General features: G+C 45.6%; 1 protein-coding gene across 1 annotated transcript; it reads left to right on the forward strand.

Annotated features, from left to right (window-relative positions):
* The first annotated feature begins 222 nt into the window (after positions 1-222).
* Positions 223-18,288, forward strand: hsd11b2 (hydroxysteroid (11-beta) dehydrogenase 2). The gene is made up of 5 exons (XM_047050923.1): positions 223-799; positions 9,800-10,012; positions 13,765-13,950; positions 15,917-16,054; positions 16,907-18,288. The coding sequence occupies exons 1-5, from the start codon at positions 526-528 to the stop codon at positions 17,314-17,316; spliced, it is 1,221 nt and encodes a 406-aa protein (XP_046906879.1). The 5' UTR covers positions 223-525; the 3' UTR covers positions 17,317-18,288.
* Positions 18,289-18,901: the final 613 nt, after the last annotated feature.

An 18,901-nucleotide genomic window follows, 5' to 3' on the forward strand; every position in this document is an offset into this window, starting at 1 on the left:
GAGAGGGGTGGGGTAGCCTGAGAGGCGGTTGTATTTGAGGGGGGGGGGGGGGCGAGGGGGTTACTGCCTCTGCTACTCTAAACTGCTGTAAAACTTTGGCCATTGGGCACAGATTAGATCTCTCCCTCCATAGTCCCTCCCCTCCCCAGCAGCTTGCTCTATATATACACTTGAGAGAGAGAGCAGAGCCCTGTGTACTGTACTAACCTCCACTCTTCCTCCTCCACGAGTAGGTGTGCAGTGTGTTGGGTGTTACAGTGCCTATGTGTCTGTGAGTGTGTGCTTATGCGTGTGTGAGCAAGAGAGAGAGAGAGAGAGAGGCACATTGTTACTGGTCTGTTCCAGACACCTTCCACTCTGTGACAGAGAGCAACAAAACAAGAGGAGAAAGCCACACACAGAAGAAGAAGAAGAAGAGAGTTGGTTGCAAGAACCTTTTTGGAAGAGCCTCTTCCAACACCTGGTCTTCTTTTCCTGCAGTCTCCCTCTCCTGACGTCTCCCTCTCCTGCAGTCTGTGCGTTACCATGGAAGACTATGCGCTGCCCTTCTGGCTTTACATGGGAGTGATGTCTATGTTTGTCGGCGGAGCCATCAAAAAAGTGCTGGCATCCCACATCAGCGCGGTACCAACGCTGGTGGCCTGGCTCAGCGCCACGGTGCTGGTGGAGAGGCTGTGGTCCTTCTGCATGCCCGCGGTCCTGGTACTGGCTGCCCTCTGCCTCGCCTGCTGCCTCTACTCTGTCAGGACTGCCCCGATGCCCGCTCTGCCTGCCGAGGGCAAGGTTGTGTTCATCACAGGTAAGGCAAACCTTCCTTTTGACTAACAAGTTTTGGTGAGGTTATTCTTGTGGAATGCTTATCTTGGCCTCCGGTCTGAATCTGCTTGTGTGTTTATCTCACTCTCAATCTTTGTTGTGTATCTCTCCCTTCCTCTGTGTGGTTTTAGAAATATAAATGTCTCTGTTTGGATTCTTTCTATTATAAAGTTATCGCAAGTGCAACATTTCCTAGATTTTAAAGCTAAAGATGTCACAAACTCTTTATTTGTGTTCAGCCTCGTTCGTGTTCTTAGCTATGTTAAGACGCGTAAGCACCTGTACCCTAAAGCTGACACTTAAGAAACTTTCGCTTCCAAGTCTTATCATGATCAAAGTGCTGGGTAGCTTGAGTTCACACGGTGTAGAGTACATTTCCATATGAACGTTCTGTGTGTATCCTGTTCTGCCCTGAGATTGTACGAGGATCACCGGCTGTGTTTGTCCCGGTTCAACAGGGTATCGTTCAAAGAGCCTGACAATAATTGTCCCTGATTAGATATGTCCCAGTTTTCTGAGTTAAAAGCTAAAGAAAAGGGGAGAGAGAGGGAGGGAGAGAGACTACTCCGTTAAATAAATGCTTTGTCATGCACTAGTCACTTGGCATTCAGCAAATAGCTGGCTATCAAGACTCTACACTATAACACTAATTGCATAATGTTAAACGTTAAAATATTATGTATATCTCAGTCAGGCGCTATTTAAATCTGTAGTATTAATCGCATTTTGCAAGATTGTGCAATAATCAATTATTGTAAACGTCCAAGTGATTTAAGGGGCTCAACTGATCAGTGAACTAATCCACTGCTGAGATCTATATGATTACATCAGACCTTTGTCATGTTATGTCTAGATTGTGCCAAGGGACCTTTATAATCAGTGTCAGTGTACGCCGGAGTGTGATTGTGCATGAGTGTGGGACACAGAAAGGGAGAGAGATTAGGGAGATATTGAATGAGAGAGAGAGAGTAAGAAAGATAATGATCAAATTTTTTTGATTCATTTTGTTACTTCATAAATGCATGGATGCTTTTGTGCATGTGTGCGTATGAACTTTATCCCATGCATGTAGCGATTCTCTTACCCCAAACATTTTCTATCCTCCTCTTCCTTCTTAAAGGTATGGTTTATTTGTTTGTTTTAAGTCAGTAAGTAAACATTTTGTTTCTTCTGAACTTGTAAAGTACATTACCATCAACAACCCTAACACTCAAAAGGAAATAATTCATTTGATTTGTCAACCCTGACTGAGATAACTTGAGTGATTTTAAGTTACACACAGTAACACTTCTAGGAGTAACACCAACCATGGTCCCTCTCCTCGCTTGAATAGTTTGTATGTCAACACTGTGAACTGTTGGCCAAATAATGCCTTATCTTGCCGGCCTTGGCACAAGCTGGCACACATATTCATTCCTAACTGCTATTATGCTGACTGAGATAACAAACTCGCTGAGGGAAGTTGAAAGAGGTTACTTTAATACAAGGTCTAAAAATAAGGGTAAATATTATCACTGGTCTCCAAAGCAACCTTGTTTTCGACCAAATGTAAAATGTTGATGTTTAAACTTGATGTTTGAACTTAATTTTTCAGCTCTACCTTATGGGTGAGGGCTCTGTGCCAGATTAATCATATACTGTATGAGGTCAAGTTATACTGAGACAAATATCCAAACTCACCGCAGACCATACTGGCCCGGCATCCCCACAGAGAATCCGTCTAGTGGCATGGTAACAAACTTAAATCCGCCAACAGTCAGTTAAACCTAATCTCTTTTTTTTTCACATATCATGCCACTGACACCCCCACCCCAACACACACTTATTTACACACTTACAGAGTCAGGACAGACATACTGCATGCACACACACACAAATTAAAAGACTCTGGACTTAACAACAAAGTACTTTTGGGCTGAAATGACAAGTCTGCCAACAGAGTTAGTGCCCCCAACTGGCTAGCTGCTAACTTTATCTCTTAATCCCGACTAACCTGGACAAAAGCATCATAAAAATTACTATGGTCCACAACAAAATGAACTACCAAAGTGCACGACTGACATACAGTTGTTAGCATCACACCTACATGTTAAAATAAAATTTTTGAAATGGTCAAGCCGCCTCAACAGAAAGACAGGGCAGCTGTCCAACTCGGTTAATTGTTTGCCCCCAAAGCTTCAATAAACCACTCAAGGGTCATTCTGGCATTAAGACAAGTGTAGGGGGGGGGGGGGGGGGGGGGGGACTCTCTAAACCTCTTACAAAGCCAACTGAAGTACAATAGAAAAAGCTGGCATTCCTTTTATGATGAAGGTCTCTGAAGTTACACACAGGCTGACTGACCAATTTCTCCGTTCCACCTTCTCATCCAGCCCTCAGAAGTTTGCAGGTTCAAGGATAAAAAACAAGCTGAGGAATGAAAGTACTTTAAATTTGTGCATGGAGTATTACCATCGTGTTTTGCATGTGGGCAATTTGTGAACAGTCTTGAAGTACATTTTCAAACATGTGCTTGTTTGAGAGTTTGAAGCCAAATATTGCCCAAGAGGAGGAATTCTCCCAAGGATGAATTTGACTTTCCCTAGTTGGACTTCAGTGGCTCTTAAAACAAGAAAGGCCATTTTCCTAGGAGGTGGTTGGAAAATTGTCTTGCATCAGCAATTTCTGTTCTGGTTGAGGGAATTTATTGATGGCGATACCCCATGCAACTCTTCCCCAATATGTAGAATAATTCCCTTTAACATGTAACCACATTTACAAGAGACTTTTACACACTACAGAGATGCCAGAGCCTGTAGACCTTAGAGACTCTAGGCCAACAGTGACTAATGAAGCATAGCGCAAGTTCAGTCAGGCAAGACCGATCCCTGCACTCGGGCGCATTCATAGTATGCACTACTCACTCCCCCCGCTAAGAACGCCCTACCTTCCCCCGTTCCCGGGTCGGGCGGTCACTGGGGTTCAGGTTGATTAGCGCTCCCGCCTACAATACATGGCGTCATATGATCCGTGCCTTTAAATACGATTCTCTCCCTGTGTAGTTCGTTCATGCCATCAAGTGCGCGACCCTCCACCACCCCGTCGCCACCCGGTTCCTGTCTCCTTCTTCGACTCGATTGGTCGTCGGATGTGCCACCGCCACCAGTGTCTGGTAGTGATGGGAAGTTCGGTTCTTTTTACTGATTCGGTTCTTTGAATCTCGTTCAGTAAAATGAACGAATCTTTTTTCGAGTCATTTGTTCATTTCAGGGGGGGGGGGGGGGGGGGGGGGGGTTGGGGGCTATACGTCCACTGCAAAGGACGTATAGCCCCTATACGTCCACTGTAGGTTAGTGCATGACATGTGCACCAGCAAATACTATTTCAAAATAAATTCCTGCATTAAAATAATGTATCATGAGTTTGTATGATTTGGTCATGTATTATCACACTAGCATTTAATTATCACGTCAAACAATTACACTGCACTAAACTGTAAGTGTAAATGTAAAGTGAAAATAACAAAACCAGTCAGTATGATGACTTGAGCGAATATCATTCATTCACGTCTTACTAAAACAGCGGCCACGCGAAAGGGAATAAGGAAACTGTTTCCTCTACTAAAAAATACAATGCGGGTCACGTGAAAAAAGGATCCAAAGACTCGTAGAAAGACCGAGTCGGGGAAGGAACTAATCATTCGTTTCCTCTAGCTACAGAGCCTATGCAGGTCACGTGAAAAATGATCCAAAGACTCGTAGAAAGACCGAGTCGGGAAAGGAACGAATCGTTCGTTTCCTCTTGCTACAGCCTGTACAGGTCACGTGAAAAATGATCCAAAGACTCGTAGAAAGACCGAGTCGGGAAAGGAACGAATCGTTCGTTTCCTCTAGCTACAGAGCCTATGCAGGTCACGTGAAAAATGATCCAAAGACTCGTAGAAAGACCGAGTCGGGAAATGAACGAATCACTCGTTGAGAGGACTCGTTACTCCCGAGTCCTTATAAGGATTCGTTCAAAATGAACGAATCGTTCACGATCGACACATCACTAGTGTCTGGTCTCCGCGGGGGATTCTCTTCGGGCGTTGGGCAGGCGCCCGTTGATTTATATAATTCCCCGCGGGGTCCAAGCTCCAAACATTGTAGTACATTTATTATGCTGTAATAAATATCTTTCACTATCCAGGTCTCTCCTGATTGAAATAAAGACACGGTATATCACCGTGTCTATGTTTCCCACGTGAAGATCTTAAGGTTCATAACAGCTGCGTGGCACAACCGAGATGTCCCGACAACTGGAGAAACCCAGCTGATATAACAGTATCATGAACCGTAAAGGAGTGGAAGGCTGAGACGCAGGGATGTGTTAACATACTGTCCTCGACCTGCTCCGTTCTTGGGTACGGACAACAACCTCCTTTTACGAGTCGACAAGAAGCGCAGATTGTCTTTCTCACGGGTGCATCGAGAACCCTGACATCATCCGGTTTCCCACCGCTTGAAAACCCCTGCCCAGGCTACGGTAGCTAGCTAACGCTGGTCAGCGAAACATCGTGTTCCCGTTCTGCGAATTAAACAAAAGCCTGCTCTACCCAGACGTTTTTTTATACTGAGATTTCCTAAACACACTCATCCCTTGACAAATTTCTCAGTCTAATAAGACATTCTTGTCCTCAAAAGGACATATGGTCTGCTTTGAATGCTTTCAAAATAGAACACACATTAGTTTTTTCTTCTAGCGCGCACCCTGTAAATAACCCCTCAGGCAACGCTGAAACTCCCAGGTGGTTCCTATCGCAGATAAACTTGTGACAACCTGCCCCTCCCCATTTGTCCAGGAGTTGTTTGAGGACAGGGCTTGTAATTTCACACTCTCTCGCTTTATTCACCCCCCCCCCCCTTTCCCTCTCTCGCTCCCTCTTTCTCCAAACTCTTGGCCGATTGCCGCCTGTTGCGTTGGCAGGATTCCATGACGACCTCATGGTTTTCACACTTCGGTCACCCTGCCTGTGGCGTCACAAGCGGCCACCCGATGAAGCCCTTAATCTGGCCAGTGTCTGGACTTGACAACTACATGCAAGGAGGAACCGACTGAGGACGTGCAAATTGTACTTATTTTTGACATTTCGTCACACGTTCACTTTGAATGCCTCAAAACGTACCTGCCCTTCCTCATCTCTCCCAAGATTCTTTCTGGTCCAAGTTGGAGGGCATGTGAAGGTCACCATGGTCACCATGGTGACCATGGTCACCCAGAGACAGATGTGTGGCCTTCCCTCCGTATGCTTGCCCCTGACAGCGGACACTCAACCATCTCCGCAGGGTGCCTTGCTTGTTTTTCAGATCGGGGGGGCCTCTTTAAGCGAAAAAGCGAGCTGTTGCACAACGGTGCTTCCTTCAGAAGGATGATTCGCTGGCCCTCCCAAACCTCCGGACTGAAACCAGTCCACATATCCCCTCTCGGATCAGCGCTCGTTCCCAACGGCAACCCTACGCCGTGAAGCTACTGAAGGCTTCTCATGTTCCCTGGGGGCCCAGTGAAATATGCCTGCCTTCGTGTCCTTAAAAAGGTAGGGTATGAGGAAGAGATGAAGAGTGTGGAACACCAGCCTCCCCTCTCCCTCTCCCTCTCTCCCTCTCCCTCTCCCTCTCCCTCTCCGTCTCCCTCTCCCTCTCCCTCTCCCTCTCCCTCTCCCTCTCCCCTCTCCCTCTCCCTCTCCCTCTCCCTCTCCCTCTCCGTCTCCGTCTCCGTCTCCGTCTCCGTCTCCCTCTCCCTCTCTCTCCTCCTCCATCCCTCCATCTGTGATAGGATGGGACTTGGGAGAGACAGCTGCAGTAGGGGCTCTCCCCCTTCACATGTGTTTCAGAGGCAGTAGAAGTCGACCAGGCCACAGGCTTCAGAACCAGTGTAACGAGAGCCGCCTCCTTGCTTTCTCCCTCCCGCTACACTCCAGCATTCTGGGAAAGAGGGAATGTGTGTGTGTGGTCTAAGTGGAAGAGGAGAATGAGAGGCGTGGTTATGCAGTATGCATGAAGCCACAGACACATGGGGTCAATACTTCTGTGTATACCGAGCGTCGAATATAAGACATTAATTTACAATGTACAATATGTATAATACATATAATACAATGTATGTATAATATGTGTGTGTGTCAGACTTTGGCTAACATCAGCATGAATAATGAAAAGTTAGGAAAATAAGTGTAGCGATATAGTAAGTGACGATCACGTTCCGTAACAGAACCTCTCATTGCTGGGCCTCTCATGGCACACTCGTTGAGAGATCTTGGTCTGACACTGTCAATATGAAGATCCCATTTGGTTTCAACAGGATCATCCTGCCCAATAAGTCGATCTCACAGGAGGTGGACAAGTGACAGACTATTTCTGCTTTTGGCCCTGGCAAAGGCAAACAACAGAGCAGAGATGTATTTTCAGTTGCATCAAGCGGATGGGGAGTTGAGGGGTCAACTTGAGGCCGAGTTGGATAGAAAGAGAAAGAGAGCCCATCCTATCGGTTGTTCAAACATGCCAGAAAACTCAGATATTCTTGTGGGCGAGAAGTCACACACACATAAAATCAGGCGCACATAAAAGTAAAGGCGCGAACAAACACACATTTTTTGTTAGCTCTTCTCTGCAGCGTCGTTATTCCACGAAGCCAGATTCCTCAAACCTGAGTACTCAGAACCCCGGTTCTGCTCTTCAACGGTAAGTCAACATGGCACTCAACGTGGTCCATGTTTGTTCAGCGCTGCAGTGCCCACGTCGTGTTTAACCACCCCTTCCCGTTCGCTGCCCAGGACGCTGGCGCACTCTTTTACTCAATGTCCTTGGAGAAATTCCAGTTCTGAGTCCCAAGCAGAAAGATACAGTGAACCTTTCTCCAAATATATCCTTCACCCAGCTCTCTCTCCTTCCCTTTGTTTCACACACGTTGTTTAAACTGTGAAAAGATGTATGCACGCACAACCAATACATGTATGTTCAAACACAGACACACCTGCAAACAGAGGACAGGATAGAGAGGGCTATGACATGTCAAATAATGTAAAACTGTAGAAATACATTGTAATCTAGTTTGGTGTAATACTGTAGGTGCATGGTTAACATTTTTAAAAGAGAGACATTGTAACGGGTAACCAAGTAATCATTTGTTGGGTCCTGGAGGGGTGTGTGTGCGTGTGCGTGTGCGTGTGCGTGTGCGTGTGCGTGTGCGTGTGTGTGTGTGTGTGTGTGTAGGGAGGGTTTATTCTCTTTCCAAGATGATAGAACACAACCAGCTAACTGATAAGGATCCCCCTCCTTAGAAGAGATAAGGCGAGTCAGAAGCACGTCCCTAGACAGTCTCTGAGCGAGGGAGGAATGGAGAGCTAGAAGGAGGAGGGAGGAGGAAGGTAGAGATGGAGAGCTAGAAGGAGGAGGGAGGAGGAAGGTAGAGATGGAGAGCTAGAAGGAGGAGGGAGGGAGAGATGGAGAGATAGAAGGAGGAGGGAGGGAGAGATGGAGAGATTGGAGGAGGGAGGAGGAAAGGAGAGATGGAAGGAGGAGGGAGGAGGAAGGGAGAGATGGAGAGATAGAAGGAGGAGTAGAGACAGGAGAGGAGGAATCTCTAGGGTTCGCTGCTGGAAACAAGATTCAGGTGAAAGGTGACAGAGAACAATAGTGTCATTTCACATTCACACATGCAGACGTACATTTATAATAACTTATTACGTAAATACATTTGAGTTCTTACATACTTGCTTACAGTACATGCATGCACAAACACAAAATCCTTCTGGAAGTCGTCAGTTGTTCCAACGATCTAATCTCTTTTGAGCCACTGGCCGAGACAACATTACGAGTCGTGTAGCTGACAGAAACAAATGCATTCTTTCCCTCCAAAAAGGATACCCTTGATACCCATTCATTTACTACCCCAAGTGGTACTGTACAAAGGGCTCCTCTGTGCCTTGTATTTGATTACAGATTATGATAGCGGGAGTACAAGAATGATTGCAAACTCGTGTTTTAACCTCTGGATGTTTACAGTTTGGTAACTCGTGCACTGGGGAAGTGTCCTGGGTGCTCTAAAGATGTTTGGATCAATATTCATTAATAGTGAGCCAATGAGTACGTGGTAGGAGCCGTACCAGGGTGAGGGTGGTCATTCATCTCATAGGATGCCACAATAAAGTCAGCTCTATTTCCCATGGCATCTGTTTCATGTCCCCCGCCACATTCCAAAATGGTATCTCCCGTTTGTGTTTCCCGTGGGCCGTAAAAGACACCATTAAAACGTCGGTACAAATCATCTCAGCAGCTGCCCTTCTCTAATTCAAGCCAAAGAGTTTTTCAATCAGCTTTGTACTCTCTTGGACATGAATGAATCGTTCATTTTTATATGGAGTTTAGTAGATGTTGAAGCGTGTCTTATCTGCATTATCAACTCGATCCTTCCTCTTATGTTGTATGTGATAAGAGATTATGTGCTTTTGGCATGTGGTATTTTTTTAGTGTCATTTGTTGAACATTGCACTTGCTCGGACCAGAACCTTTTGTGCGTGATGTAAGATCTGCTGAACTTTATTTATAATGTTAGAGTGGAAATGATGACTGATTTGGGTCCATAGTTCATGGACGACTTGCAAGTCAGGATTTGTCCGTGGTGCATTTAAATTGTGTTTTAGGGAATAGCTCACAACCCTTTTTCACACATTTCCAATGAATTGGCAAATTTTTAATAGTTACAAATAAACAGGATCCATGAAAATGTGACCTTCTGCAATTCAAGATATTCATGGCAGGAATATATAGCTGTTTGTATATGCTGTGATTACTTGCAAATGGAGTGGTTTGTTGTTGGAGCTTTTGAATGATTGCATTACTTTCCAAGACACAAATGTACTAAATACTGCTACCCGACCAGAACAGCGCCGCCTGGCTGCCAGGAGGACCGGTTTTGTCTGCCCCCGCTACAAAAATACCTTTAACTAAGTGAGTCTCTCTGTCCCCAGGTTGCGACTCCGGCTTCGGGAATGCAGCCGCACGGAATCTGGACGAGCTGGGTTTCGAAGTGTTCGCCACAGTGCTGGATCTGTCCGGGGAGGGGGCCAGAGACCTCAAGAGGACCTGCTCCCCGCGCCTCACCCTCCTCCAGGTGGACATCACCCAGCCACAGCAGGTTCAGCAGGCCCTACTGGACACAAAGGCTAAACTGGGACTCAGAGGTATGTCAAACTCCTGGTCCAACCCTTCCAGAAAATGCATGCAGGGGAACAAACATGTACACAGGCATGCGGGTTGTAAACAAGCATATGTGCATGGGCACATGTGCAAGAACATATCTGTAAACCACACACACACACACAGACAAACCACAAACACACACTATAAATAATTGGTACAACCTGAAGGTGTATAGAGTTAATTTCCACTCAGGATTCTATCTTATGCCCTCATTGAAAGACGAGGACAAAGATTTTCTGCTGAGATTATTCCTGAGGCACATGTTTGTTTATGCTTGTGCCTTTCGACTGTTTACTTTGGCTGTGAATACTCTTTCCTGATTTGGGAAGAAAAGACCAATTTGGGAGGGGGGGGGAGGGGAGGGGGGGCATAAAATACACCAAGAAGGCAAACGCACTGTAATAATGTGAGGCCGCTTTACCAGGAGCTGGGCTACGTCTGTGTTTACTATTGCAAATGTCATCTAAGGACATGGTGTGTGTGTGTGTGTGTGGGGGGGGTGTGTGTGTGTGTGTGTGTGTGGGTGGGTGTGGGTGTGTGTGTGTGTGTGTGTGTGTGTGGGGGGGGGGTGTGGGTGTGGGTGTGTGTGTGGGTGTGTGTGTGGGGGGGGGGGGGTGTGTGGGTGTGGGTGTGGGTGTGGGTGTGTGTGTGTGTGCGCCCGGCACGTACTGTGTGTGTGTCAGAGGTGTAATCAGAGAAGACGGAGGGAAAGGTCACTCACATGCTCACTTACTCATCTACTCTCACTACTGGGGCTGTGTGGGGCTTGGCTGTGGATCAAGGGCACACTTTAATTTCTCTTGGCCACAGAACCCTACCCACACCACAGTGTCTGCAGGTTTTGCACTAATTGAGGAATGGAAGAGTAGTGGGGGTAAAAAGAAAAGGGTTATTTTAAGAATTACAGAAGGACTGAGAGTAGGGATTGATTATATTTCAATCAGTAGTGCCCCTCATCCAAAACCCATTTTTCTAAGACCATGTGCTCAGGGGCTCAAAACCTAAACTGGGAGTCAGATGGCTGAGCGGTGAGGGAGTCAGGCTAGTAATCAGAAGGTTGCCGGATCGATTCCCTGCCGTGCCAAATGACGTTGTGTCCTTGGGCAAGGCACTTCACCCTACTTGACTCTGGGGGAATGTCCCTCTACTTACTGTAAGTCGCTCTGGATAAGAGTGTCTGCTAAATGACTAAAAATGTAAATGTGCTCAGGGGTTCAAATTTGAAGGGGCGTTTGAATGTTTTTGCTGTCAGAAATTGTGGATGCATTCAATTTCATACACAGAATCTTTTCACTTTTAATGTACTTTTATGAACTGGAACAAAACAAATTGTGCAAGTTAACCTTGTTAGGTTATGTATCAAAATAGGACATGCATGAATAAGATGTTAGATGCTTGATGTACAGTTATTTTTATTAGTTGTCACTGATCTAAATGGTCACACAACACACACACTTACAGTTAGATTGACATGGCAGATTGTCACACAGACACACACACACACATGAACTCCAAAGAGATTGACCCGGAGGAACAGTCAGACGATTAGGCCACCTGTGTTTGTATTCACATGGCACAGTCGTCCCTGCGCCACATAAGCACAGCTCTGAACACTAAAGAGGCTTGTTGACACAGAAAGACCAAACAGTAGGTATCACTCTGAAGGTATCATCTTAATGCGCCCAAGGGGTCAGATGGCTGAGCGGTTAGGGAATCAGGCTTTTAATCAGAGGGTTGCCGGTTCGATTCCCGGCCGTGCGAAATGATGTTGTGTCTTTGGGCAAGGCGCTTCACCCTCCTTGCCTCGGGGGGAATGTCCCTGTACTTACTGTAAGTCGCTCTGGATAAGAGACTCTGCTAAATGACTAAATGTAAATGTGTCACAGCTTCTAAAAAGAGGAAACTCAGGTATAAAACAAGCCCACGTCATTTCCAATCCCGTTCAACCGTTGGGGATTACCAGTTGTCCTGCCCTTATGGATCAAGAGTTATAAATATAGGATGGAAATACCCTAACACTTCTGATCTGTGCATGCCTCTTTTGCATAACCTGTCGAGACTTCCAACACCTTCTGTCTGCCTTTTTTTCAGTCGGTTCAAGAGCTTCCTGATAACACGATTTAGCACGATCATCTCACTGACATACGCTCTGTATTGCCAGGACAGTCGTCTTTTGTCTTCGACCAATCACGTCACCCATACGTACAAAACTGTTCCAAGGAGAAACTGATGTGGGTTTTCCGTGGGTTTGAGTTTAAATCTCCATTTGTCACCCAGTTCTAATTATGTTCTGGTTTTAAAGCCAATCAAATGGGCCAAAGGTTAGGGATCTCTCTGGGTGGCATGTACAGGAACCTCCAGATTCAGAGTGTCTTGTTGGTGCAATAGGCGTTCTCATGCAACGTCTACTTCTCAACTTTCCCCCACTGTCACTGCCAGTAAACAGAGGTGGGGGGGAAATATCTTCTTACACCTCACCTCTGTTTTTGTATATTTCTCTCTCTTTCCCAATCTTTCTCACCCAACCCTCCACCCCCGCCCTCTCTCTCTCTCTCTCCCTCATCTCCCTCTCGGGAGTTTTTTCTCTTGACATGCATCCCTCCCTCCTTCCCTCCCTCCCTGCATCCCTCCTTTCCCCAGTTTGGGACAGAACGTTCCTTCTCATTTTAAGTGTTTCTCCTCCTGTACGTCACCCCCCCCCTCGGTCTCACACAGGGAACTGAAATGACAGCCTTTGCTGGGGGTGAGAGGAAACAAACTGCCGTTTTAACAGTTCAAACGGTTAAGAAGGGATGTTTCGCAGACAAATCAGAGAGAACGAGAAAGAGGGGGAGTTTAAGATTTAAGGAAGATGATCTAAACACACCTCGAAACCTGCCGTCCTGACTGCACAGCATTCTTTTTAGTTGTCCAGCGGTTTCGCTATCTAACAAAATAAAAAGAGTAGATACCTTATCCTTTCTTTCAGATGTTACATCTGCCTGCCTCCATCTTCGCTCATGTTTTCATCAGCGTGCGTATTTGCGAGATGCCACATAAATGTTCAGGATCAAACATGTTGGACAGCTTATCTTCCCGAATATACCCCACTAAAATGTATCAAATGTTTCTTGTGAAATGTTGAAGTTGCGTAACAGTCCTCTTGGCCAATATGTTGATCTTCGATACCTAAACCTTCTACAAGGCTAGTATTACTGTGATAGTTTTGGGGTTGTCCAAATTGTTGTGTTGAAAGGCACAAATAGCAATATTGTTGAAAAACCTTGCCGGATAATACAAACATTGTCCCTTATGTCAGAGTATCATCTCAAGGAATTTTTACAAACAAGAAAGACTGCCCCTCTGTGGAACATGCAAGAAAATGCACCTGGGTAACAGAAAAGGGCCGGGTTTCCCAGGTTCGTTAAGAAGCTCTTAACCCTTAGAGCTTCTTAGGAGAGTTCTAAGAACGCTCTAGAACTTCTTAGGAGTGTTCTAAGAACGCTCTCGAACGCTCTAGAACGCTCTTAGAACCCTCCTTAGAAGCGTTAAGAGCTTCTTAACAAATCTGGGAAACCCGGCCAAGAGCAGTTAGCTGTTATTGTTTTGCCACTTAACTCAAACCGTGGAGTGGATGGTGTAGCATCACATTTATTTAGTCTCATTTACTCTCTCTCTCTCTCTCTCTCTCTCTCTCTCTCTCTCTCTCTCTCTCTCTCTCTCTCTCTCTCTCTCTCTCTCTCTCTCCTCGCAGGTCTTTGGGGGCTGGTGAACAATGCCGGCGTGTGCGTGAACTTCGGCGATGCCGAGCTGTCTCTGCTGTCAAACTTCCGTGGCTGCATGGAGGTCAATTTCTTTGGGACTCTGTTCGTCACCAAGACCTTCCTCCCCCTCCTGCGCCAGGCCAAGGGACGCATCATCACCATCTCCAGCCCCGCGGGTGAGCGTGTGACCGCACACACCGTCACACACACACACCACACAGCAGGAATGTAGGTTTCATTATACATGTGTCAGATGTGTCCAATCCGCTTTTTGAAAATGGCAATTCTGCCCCCCCCACAACACACACACACACACACATACACACACACTTTCCATTAAGAAAATTGCATTACATAACGGCAACCGCATCCTCAATTATTCAAAAGATTTGTCCCTGCCATGTTGGAAAACAAACCCATGCCCCTGCAACATTGCTCACGCAAACACACACGCTACACAAACAGATGATATCACTTTGTCAGGCCTCAGTGAAACATGCATGTGCAGCAACTCTGTAGTCCTAATCAGCACTTTCTCTCCTTTTCCTCCTTTCTCTCGTCATACTATGAATTGGAGGCAGATGGGCATAAACAAGGTTCTTCTTTACTTTGCCGTGACTGATTAATACGACTTGAGATCATCTTAAAACTGTGAGGCATGAACATGAACTGCAGTATGGGCACACTTCATAACTAAAACATTTGGCTGCTGCCAAAGTTCAGTTTGTGTTGGTCTTTTAAGCCAGCAATCAGCAAAAGAGTTTCATGTTGCCATGACCAGGGGCCTTTGGGGGGGCTGAGCCCCTAGATAAAACCTATAATCTTTCCTGTGACCCAGCAAAACTAGGGGGGTCTGGGGGCATGTTCCCCCATTTTTTTTGTTGAAAATATCCTTTTAAATAGTGTCCTCTAGTGGGTTTTAGGAAGAGAAATAAAAAAAAAATCGATTTAAAATGTTATTTTATTATTTTTTTGGGGCGGGGGGCTAATTAAACTTTTGGGGGGGCTCCAGCTCAAAAACAGGGCTAGATACGCCCATGGTCATGACTGTATTTTATTGAAATCCTGAGATGATAGAGCAGAGGACTATATCCTACTCTGGGATACAAGGAGACGTACATCAAAGCCATTCACACCTAAAGTCTTTCATTCAGCAAACGCCTTTAGGGCGAAAACATAAATTTTTAAGAGTCTCAATCGCCAATTAGGCTCCCACCTGGCTCCGATCCTATCCTCCCTTTCATGAGAGGCTGGAGGGGGAAGCCTCAACTTGGCACGTGCTGTGTCTTGCCTCTTATCTCTGCAACCATCACTCTTACTGTCTTTATTCCTAAACTGCTTCGCTCCCAGTAGAGTGTAAACAAAGTTTCCTTTATATTAGTCGGTGATGTCTCTCTCCTGAGTGTCTAGCCGTAGCCGTCCCGTGTTATGGGGTTGATTCAGACCGCCCCAGAGCACTTCCTGGTGTTGAAACAGAGCCAAGCTGTGCTGCTACAGGGCTTGAACAGTTCTTTTGGAGGGAAATCTTTTTACAGTCAAACCTGCGTTGCCAGATGAATTATTTTGATACCATATAATAACAGGTTGCATACCGACCATGTACATCGTGTTCTTTTTTATTGCAGTTACGGTTACCATAGAACAATAAACAGGCATAATCTTTTTTGAGTAGCAGGTAATCTTTATTGGATAAAAACTGTGATTAAATGTAAAAAAATGACTGATATACAGTTTGTATTGCTCCAAATTCACTAGACGATAACTAAGGCCCACTGGATGATATAATGGTGTTGGCTCATTCCCTAGGTTGGATATAGTGTTGGTAATCCATTAAAGTACTTTGAGCATTTGCTTGACTGCAAAGTAATCCCATAGCTTAACTGTGCCAGGCAAGATCAGTTAGGTTCAGCTCAAGTATTAGAAATTATTCGAAAGAGCGATGCAGTCTGCACTAAATAGCGAGGCAAAATGTCTATATGAATAGAGGTTAAAGGGTGTGAGTGCACTGTTTGCATGAAGAAAAGGAGTAGGTATTGCTACCATTCCTTCTGCACACCCTTGACTATCCTACGGATTCTAAATACAAGTGTGCTCTTTTCCCCCTGAGGACAAGCTTCTAACTAAGGGTGTGTTTGCTTGTAGGAGACCAGCCGTTTCCATGCCTGGCGGCATACGGAGCGTCCAAGGCTGCCCTCAACCTCTTCATCAACACCCTGCGACACGAGATGGAGCCCTGGGGGGTCAAGGTTTCCACCATCCTGCCATCCTCCTACAAGACAGGTGAGGGGGGGATGGGGGTGATGGGGGGTGAGGGCAGGGGGAGATGGGGGTGAGGGCAGGGGGAGATGGGGTTAAGGGATGGGGGTGATGGGGGGTGAGGACAGGGGGAGATGGGGTTGAGGGATGGGGGTGATGGGGTTGAGGGCAGGGGGAGATGGGGGTGGTGGGGTAGAGGGCAAGTGGAAGGAGTGTGGGTTTGCGGTTGCACCCACATTAAACTGTAGCTGGTGAACTGGATCCACACAATACTTTGAGGGTGGACACTTGAAGGGAGTGGTGGTCTAGACTTTTGCTGGACAGAATAAGTGTTGTCTGTAATGCAACCCATTAGCGGTTAGGGAACAGAAAACCACTTGAACATTGAACATCCCCACCGTGAAAAAGAACATTTCGATCCAGCGGATTTGCACTACTGAGGATCCGAAGTAAGAAGAGATGCTTAACAGAGCGTTTGAACCACTGTTGTTTACATATTTGGATCACAGGACACATCATCTCCTCTCTGTAACTGCCTTTTTTCCTCTCATTGACTTAAAGTTGTGGCCGGCCAAAAGCAGTCCCTGAGGATTAGAGAGTAGATGTCGGGACAAAGTGTGCCTGTACTTTGTTTACACTTTTCTTTTTCCCACCAACCCATCATTCCTCTTCAGCCCTGTAACTTATTCTCCATTGTTGATGCATTATCCCACGGCATACACAAACAATAGCACATAGTGAGAAATACGACTGGAGAGAAAGAGACCGATATCACTATCCTGCACGAGCAGCATGCCTCAGCTAGCTACGTAAGAGAAGATCAAAGCTGAACATTTTTGCCGTGTCGTTCCCCTCCCCCCCCCTCCCTTTTCTCAGGTCAGTCCAGTAACCAGGAATACTGGGAGAAACAGTTCAAACACCTGGTCCAGAACCTGAGTCCTTCCCTCCTGGAGGAATACGGGGAGGATTATATGGAGGAGACCAAGGATCTGTTCCACAGCTACGCCAAGACAGCCAACGAAGACCTCAGCCCTGTGATTGACACCATCTCCGAGGCGCTCCTCTCCCCGCGGCCTCATGTTCGCTACTTCGCCGGCCCAGGCGTGGGTCTCATGTACTTCATCTACAGCTACTTTCCCTTCAGCATTAGCGACAGGTTCCTCCAGAAACTGTTTGTCCGAAAGAAGCTGGCACCCCGGGCCTTGAGGAAAGAAAACAGCCTGAGTTTAAACGGCCTGAACCACAATATAAACAACAACAACAACATTGAGAAAGTAGACAAGTAGTCTAAACTATAGATGTGTGTGTGAAAATATATATAAATATGTGTACGAATCTGTAGGACCACTTCTATAACAGGCTCATAGTGTTGTGTTTTGACGTACGTTTCGTTTTGTATATTTGTTTTTTACTTGTATATTGAATATGTATTATTGAAGGGATCATTGAATTGCACCAAAAGTTTTTTTGCGTGTGTGTTTTTTTTTGTCTCGTATAATGTTACATGGCAGCCAGTGAGTGTGCTCTGTGTCAGAGAAGACAAGCCTAGAGGTCAACAAGCTTGGGATGGTAGAGCTATCTCCATGACAACAAACAATTAGGCTTAGGCTAGCCTTGCTCCTGTGAGACACACACCTGTGGTCTATGACCCTGTGCACTGTATTAGGTGCTAGGCACAAGCTAGCTCAGTTACGAACACATTGTAGACGACAAACTTAACAAAATCTGCATATAAAAACGCACATTTACTACTGGCAACAGCATATTGGTATTTCACTGCATGCACAGACAACACACAAATACACACTGAAGACGTGCCTTGGTCGCAATCATTATGTATCGTAACAATCATTATGACAGAAATGTATGTAGTGGAATTCATTTGTTTTGTTGCTGTTGTGGCTGATTTGAACTATGCCCTGCAGCCTGCTCTGAGTCATACAGTACAGAGCAAAAGACACAAACTTGGCCTTGTTTTTGTAAATATGTCATTATCAAGTTTTTTGATTAATGGATCATAGAAATTGAATTTCAGATGTTGTTTGTACTTTATGCATTTATTTTTCACCTCAATGTTAACTTGTCACTTAAATCAGAATATTTATGCCAGGTGTTTTTTATTTTTGGTTTTACTCATGAATCACTTCAACTGTGAATTTTATATCACATCATGAAAAAATGGATGAAAAAAAACAAACAAACAGCAATTGTTCACTTGGTTCGTTCTTTGATAGTATTAAAGTTGACTTTTTCAAACACTTGGACCGTCACTTTCCATAGCGCTGCGCTCAGACAGTGGGTTGTCTTTCTTTCCAAAAGGTTTGTTTTCTCACCAACTGACCCTCATACTCAAAACCAACCACCCACTTTTAATTCCCTCAATTAGCATTTGGCGGCTGGGTCTGCTAATTCCAGGGTTTTTCCTCATTCAATTACGCCTTGAGGTCATCGTGACATTTCTTATCAATTGTGTAATTGACAGAGAGGGGGAGGGAGGTGGGGAGAGTTCTCAACAAAAAAACACCCCTCCACCACCACCACCATCATCCACCACCACCATCATCCACCACCATCATCATCCATCATCCACCCAACTCACTTCAACAGAAAACTCAATTCATCAACGCAACAGCAGAACAATACAACTCCTTCTAGACACATGACAGTCATACACACAGTGTAACAGTCACACACAGTGTAACACAGTCATACACACAGTGTAACACACAGTCATACACACAGTGTAACACACAGCCATACACACAGTGTAACACAGTCATACACACAGTGTAAAACAGTCATACACACAGTGTAACACAGTCATACACACAGTGTAACAGTCACACACAGTGTAACACAGTCATACACACA

This window comes from Hypomesus transpacificus, unplaced genomic scaffold (genome assembly GCF_021917145.1).
Source record: "Hypomesus transpacificus isolate Combined female unplaced genomic scaffold, fHypTra1 scaffold_132, whole genome shotgun sequence".
Taxonomy (NCBI): Eukaryota; Metazoa; Chordata; class Actinopteri; order Osmeriformes; family Osmeridae; genus Hypomesus; species Hypomesus transpacificus.